Genomic DNA, 6,000 nt, shown 5'->3' with positions numbered 1-6,000 from the left:
AGACAGACAGATAGATTGTATATAATTGCCATGGTATCCCCTTGCAATTTGGGGATCTATATAGATACCTATATATTGATATCTATCTTGTCTATCTTTCTCATCTATTTATCTTTCTCATCTCTCTCTCTACCTATCTGTCTGCCTGTTTATTGATATAGATATCCTGCAAAATGGTATATCTACATGCTTACCATTGGCTTTCCAGAGACCCTTACATTGAGGGAGCAAGCTTGGTGTCTAGCACACTGGACTTGGAGTCAAGAAAACCTAGGTTCAAATCCTGGCATGGTCACTTGCCCATTTGTGTGGTCATGGCCGCCCCAGCATCCTTATCTGAAAAATTAAGAGATTGGTTCATCTCTGTGGTCTCTTATAGCTACAGCTTCACAATCTTATTATCCTAATGCCTGGGTTCAAATCCTACCTTAGACCTTTACCAGCTGTATACATCTCAACTTCTCTGACCCTTGGTTTCCTCTTCTATAAAACAGAGATCATTATAGAGTGTACAGTCCCAAGTTGCCCTAAGGCCACAGATGACAAAATAGATATAAAGTGCTTAGCAAACATTAAAGTGCTGCATAAATGTCAGCTATGATGATAATGATGTCCATAATAAATATTTCTTGAATTGGGTTACACTGAGTTTAATTTAAGTAAATTTGACTATGGGAAGGAGAAAAGCAAGCATCTATGGAGCAGATTCCTCCACAGCTCTGGTATTCCAGTCAAGGTGCACCTGTGGCTACCTAGAATCTGGGCGTATAAGCCAAAGCATAACCTCTCAGTCCAATAGCAACAACTGCCATTGGGGACTGGCCATGAATAAAGCCCCTTGGTATCTTACCATGGCAAAAGCTATAATTAATGACCAAGGAAAAGTAGGATCATCTCATGGAGAGCAGCCAGAGCCAACCCGCTAGCCAGTCTTTCCTCATGGCAGATGAACTAATGTTATATGGCACCCACCTTAACAGGGAGAAAGTGAAGTAAATTTTGTAAACCACCATTTTCTTTGGTCTTTGAATCTTGGCTAGGAATAGGCACAGAAAGAAAGAGTCAGAGATTTGGAACTGAAAGGCCAGGGTCCAGATCCCAGCTTTGTCATGTATGACACACACGTATGACACACAGGACATATAACTTTGGGCAAGTCACATTATTTCTATGGATTCAGTTTCCTCATTGGAAAAATGAGGGGGTTAGATTACATATTGACTAAGACTACTTGTAATTCTGAAGTCTAAAACCACGATTCTGCCTTCCTTCTTCAACAAGCTTGGATATATTGCCCAGAATTGGCTTGGCTTGGTGGACAGAGGGTCAGCCTCAGAGTTGGGTATGCCTGCGCCCAAGTACTTCCCCTGTCACATATTGACTGTGTAACTCTGGGGAAGTCTCCTCATTTCTTGATGCCCCAGGCAATACTCCAAGGCTGTACATGGCAGAAACGTTCCCAACCTGCATTGGTGGACCACACTCATCCAGGAGCTCCCTAAACTGATGAAATCACAGGTCCAGTCTTTTTTAAAGGCATTTCAAATTCAACCAATTTGATTTATCTCATTCCTGACAGATTAAGCACTGATGCCTCGCTGTAAATGATCTTTTCTAGAGAAGTCTGGCATGCTATTGCAGGAAGATTTGCAGGCACTCCATAAATGCCCTCAGATCAGGATTGGGCTACACTAGCCAGGGGAAGTAACACAATACAGTAAAGAGAGAGTACTAGACCTGGAATTATGAGAGATCCAGATTGAAATCCTGGCTTCAATACTTCCTAACTATGATAGGTTACTTTATTTATCAGTTCCTCAGTTTCCTCATCCATGATATGGGAATAATATTCATACTACCTAATGCAGAGGTGTCACAGGATTATAGCTCTGGAGCTGGGAGGGCTCTCAGAGGTCATCCAGCCCAACTTCTCCATTTTACAGATGAGGAAACCGAGGTTGAGAGCAGTTAACTTAACAAAAAAATCATAAAATCCTAGATCAAGAACTAGAAGGGCCCTCAGAGGTCATCTAGCACAGCCCTCTCCATTTTAAAGATGAGGAAACTCAGGCCCAAGAAGGTTGAGTTCAAGTGACAGAGATGGGATTTGAACTCAGATCTCAAGACTCAAAGTGGAGCACTCTTCTCACCACACTATTCCAACCCCACTGGAAAACACTTTTTAAACTCTGAATGCCATAGAAAATGCAAGCTGCTGTTACCATTTTCCTTCACACACAGACCAAGTGCAAATCTCCATCCCAAACCTGAGAAGATAAACAACAAAGAAACAAAAATGAAGGGTTCAGATGACTGTGAACAATTTATTTGAGACTCAGTATTAGGAGGACAAGCTGATTTGATGCAGGAGGATACAACCACACTGATGAGATTTACAGCGCATCCAGGTTTACACAACTGAAAAGAAGAGACAACTGACAAGAAGGTGAGTAAGTGAACCTATCACTGTGAACAATCCCCTTTTAACTAAAGAATCTCACCCCGGCCCTAGATCTGGTTTTCCTTTATTAAAAAAAAATTAAGGATATCTTTCAGCCTACTGAAGAATAGTATTAGAAGTTACCCTCTTCTACACACACACACACACACACACACACACACACACACACACACTCTCTCTCTCTCTCTCTCTCTGTCTCTCTCTGTCTCTCTGTCTCTCTCTCTGTGTCTCGCTCTCTCTGTGTCTCTCTCTCTGTCTCTGTCTCTCTCCAGCCTGTCTTCCTTCAGAGAAAGCAGAAAGGATCATCCCTGGCCTCAGGATGTTTACCATCTAAAGGCAGAGAAATAACATTTATCTCCTCAGATGATTTCAATTACTGTTCCGGTCAGGAATATTTTCCCCAATTTTTAGGAAGGTACATGTGATACTTAATTATTACTGAAACATCTGTCTCTTCCTCTCTGGAAGAGAGTAGGCCCAAGCAAATCCTAACAAAGACATATTTTCAAACCTAGCAAGAAATGAGCCCCTCCTATTGCAGCCTTCCTTAGACTCGACTAAATGTGAGCTCCTGGAAGGTGAGTACTCACTCTTCAGTCCTGGTCTTTGTGTCACCAGTGCCTAGTGTAGTGGTTGGTATAAAGTAGGTATTTATTAAGTGCCCTTTGGAGTAGATGACTGAAGTTGCTGTTCATACCACACACTATTTTTTTTATTAGTATATGAGAGAAATGTTGATGTGAGGAAACCACACTGGATTAGGAGATCAAAGACTTGGGTACAGGGCCAGCTCTGCCATTTCCTGGTCATGTAGCCTTGGGTAAATCACCAAACCTAAACCTTGGTTTCTGTGAGATGAAGATAAAGATGTCCATCCCTGTTCTGCCTACACCACTGGGTCATCATAGGGTTCCTATGAACTAACAGATGGGAAGAGGCTTTGCAAATGGGTCAAACACTAGACAGAAACAATAAAAGAAGGGTAGGGGTTGGCATGACCTCAATGCTTGGAGTTTCAACTACAGACCATGGTCCTTTTGTTTTTCACCAGCAACTTGCAGGGCACTTGACTGAGTAACTTTTGAACAGTGGCATGAATGCCAGAACCTGACCATGAACCTGAGGCTTTGCAGAGAGCCCTACTCTCTGACATTTAATACAGAGACCACACCTGGGCTTCCTTCTGCAGTAAGAAAACAGGGCCAATATCACTGTTATAACATTAAAAGAGGTTTGAAAAGCACTTTACAAATATTATCTCATTTAATACTCATGGCAGCCCTGGGAAGTGGACGCTATTTTTTTTTCTTACAAATGAGGAAACTAAGGCAGGCAGAAGTTAAATGACTTGACCAGGGTCACCTGGCTAGGAAGAATATGAGACAAGATTTAAACCTAGAAGGTCCCCGAGTTCAAACCCAGGGCTCTATTCCCTGTGACATTTATTTGTATTTACTTACCTTCTACTTATTGCTCCCATCCCCCTTCCCCCAGGATGTAAACTCCTTGAGGGCCTGGGCTGTTTGATTTTTGTCTTTGTATTTCCAGTGCCAAGTATGATATCTCACAGGATCATAGGTGTAAAGCTGGAAGGGACCTCAGAGACTGACAAGTCCAACTCATTCATTTTACAGATGAGGAAACTAAGGCTGAGAAAGGTAAGGTGATTTGCCCAAGGTCACACAGCTTAGCTGGTATATAGGAGGCTTCTAACAAATGTTTGTTGATTGAATAAACACTATCTACTCCTCTTGACCATACCTATGACTTTCTTGAGTGTAGGAACCTTTTCTACCTATGTAGACTAGTACCTCCTCTACAATTTATAATCTTAGAGAATTCTCTGGAGAAACTGATAGATTTTAGTGACCTGTCCAAGGTCACACAGACAGTATATGGCAGGACTTGAACCCAGGTTTTCCTGACTCCAAAGCCATCATTTTATCCCCTACACCACACAGTCTTTCTTGGGCCTCATTAGCTTGAGTAATTGCATCCTAAACCTAGTAAATCTAAGGAGCAGAAAAAAAATAAACAATGACCTCTGGGGGAGGACTTGTTATACAAATAATTTTTTTTATTGATGGAAGTAACACTTATTAATATTATGCTTATAAATGATTGCAGTTCCATTCTCAGACAATTTAAAGAGTATGTCTGGAATACAGAACATCTATTTTTGTTGCAAGAATATGGCTTAAAAAAAACCCAGTGATTTCTCAAGAAGTCAAAAATCAAACATTGTCTCATGCAATTAAAAAAAATGAATATTTCAGTAAACAGTTAAGATCCCTTAAGAGGTTTAGCCTTAAAAGTAAGCTATCAAGTTGAGACCCTCCTCACATTTCATTTATAGATAATTAAGAAAAGAAAAGGCTTTAAGACACCTGCCTTGCAGAAAAGTCTAAGGGCTTACTTAGCACATTGGATTCGTGGTGATGACAGAGCAGTTTACTCTAACATGTGCTGGAGCACAGAAGGGTCGACATCCATAGCCACCAGGCCCTTTTGTAAGCTCTGGATGGTCGCCTGGCTTCCATTCTTCTGCTTCCACTGGATGAAGGCCTCCACGATCTGCGACTGCACATTGTAGGGGTGGTTGGCCTTGCAGCGGTAGATGTCCCTCTGGGACAGACCCAGGGACAGCACAACAGGCTCCCACTCAGGGCCAAGCTTCCTGGCTAGCTGGTTAAGCTGCTGATCAGAGGGTGAGCTCTTCAGAATGTGAGTAGGAATAGGAGATGCCTGGCCACCTGGGATGGAAAAGGAAAAAGAAAGACAAAGGAATCAGTGAGAAGAGATGTCCCACCAGGCACCCAGGATTGCAATCTTGATGTAATTCTCATCCATTTATTGATAGATTATTTATTTGTCAATTTATTGAGAAATCTTTTGGTTTCTGCCTTTATGACATCTCTCCTATCTGTCTCCTTCTCTCCATTCACACAACCATTACCCACATCCAGGTCCTCTCCACCTCTCACTTGGAGAAATGGAATAGACTACTAATTCGTCAGTGAAGCTAAATGGTGCCATACATAGTACATACAGAACTCATAAAGACCCGAGTTCAAATGTGACCTCAGACACTTACTAGTTATATGACTCTGGGGAAGTCACTTAACCCTGTTGGCCTCAGTTTCCTCATCTGTAAAATGAGCTGGAAAAAGAAATGGCAAACTCTAGGATTTTTGCCAAGAAAATCCAAAATGGAGTCACAAAGAGTTTGACATGACTGAAAACCAACTAAATAACAACAAACTAATTAGTCTCCCTAATTCTAGTTTCTCCCCACTCCAATCCACTCTCCACTCAGTTATCAAAGTGTTATTCCAAAAGTACAAGGCTGCTTGTGTCATCGTCCTACCCAGCAAACTCCAGTGACTCCATGTCACCTCCAGGGTCAAATACAAACTCTTTATTGGGTATTTAAAGCCCTTTCTAGCCTGGCCCCATCCTACCCTTCCAGCCTTACTGTATATACTTCTCTCATTCACACACCAGACTTCTAACTGTTCCTCATTCATGGTGCTCTGCCT

The 6,000-nt window shown here is 41.9% G+C and overlaps 1 protein-coding gene and 1 long non-coding RNA gene across 3 annotated transcripts in view; one reads left to right on the top strand and one right to left on the bottom strand.

Annotated features, from left to right (window-relative positions):
• The window catches only part of LOC138166692 (uncharacterized), a 31,122-nt gene that overhangs the window by 20,202 nt on the left and 4,920 nt on the right, over nt 1–6,000 (top strand). The window contains exons 2-3 of one of the 2 annotated variants that reach the window (XR_011169693.1): nt 2,242–2,446; nt 4,010–4,119. This is a non-coding gene — a long non-coding RNA (uncharacterized lncRNA). The remainder of the gene's footprint in view (nt 1–2,241; nt 2,447–4,009; nt 4,120–6,000) is intronic. The other variant, XR_011169694.1, reaches the window with a different exon arrangement.
• Nucleotides 4,518–6,000, bottom strand: part of CRADD (CASP2 and RIPK1 domain containing adaptor with death domain) — a 373,328-nt gene continuing 371,845 nt past the window's right edge. The window contains exon 4 of the mRNA XM_069095164.1: nt 4,518–5,214. Coding sequence (XP_068951265.1) covers nt 4,913–5,214 — 302 coding nt within the window. The 3' untranslated portion in view covers nt 4,518–4,912. The remainder of the gene's footprint in view (nt 5,215–6,000) is intronic.

This window comes from Petaurus breviceps, unplaced genomic scaffold (genome assembly GCF_028583685.1).
Source record: "Petaurus breviceps papuanus isolate PSGF00001 unplaced genomic scaffold, PetGlider_PUasm1.0 225, whole genome shotgun sequence".
NCBI classification, from domain to species: domain Eukaryota; kingdom Metazoa; phylum Chordata; class Mammalia; order Diprotodontia; family Petauridae; genus Petaurus; species Petaurus breviceps.
This window is presented reverse-complemented; position numbering and strand designations above follow the sequence as displayed.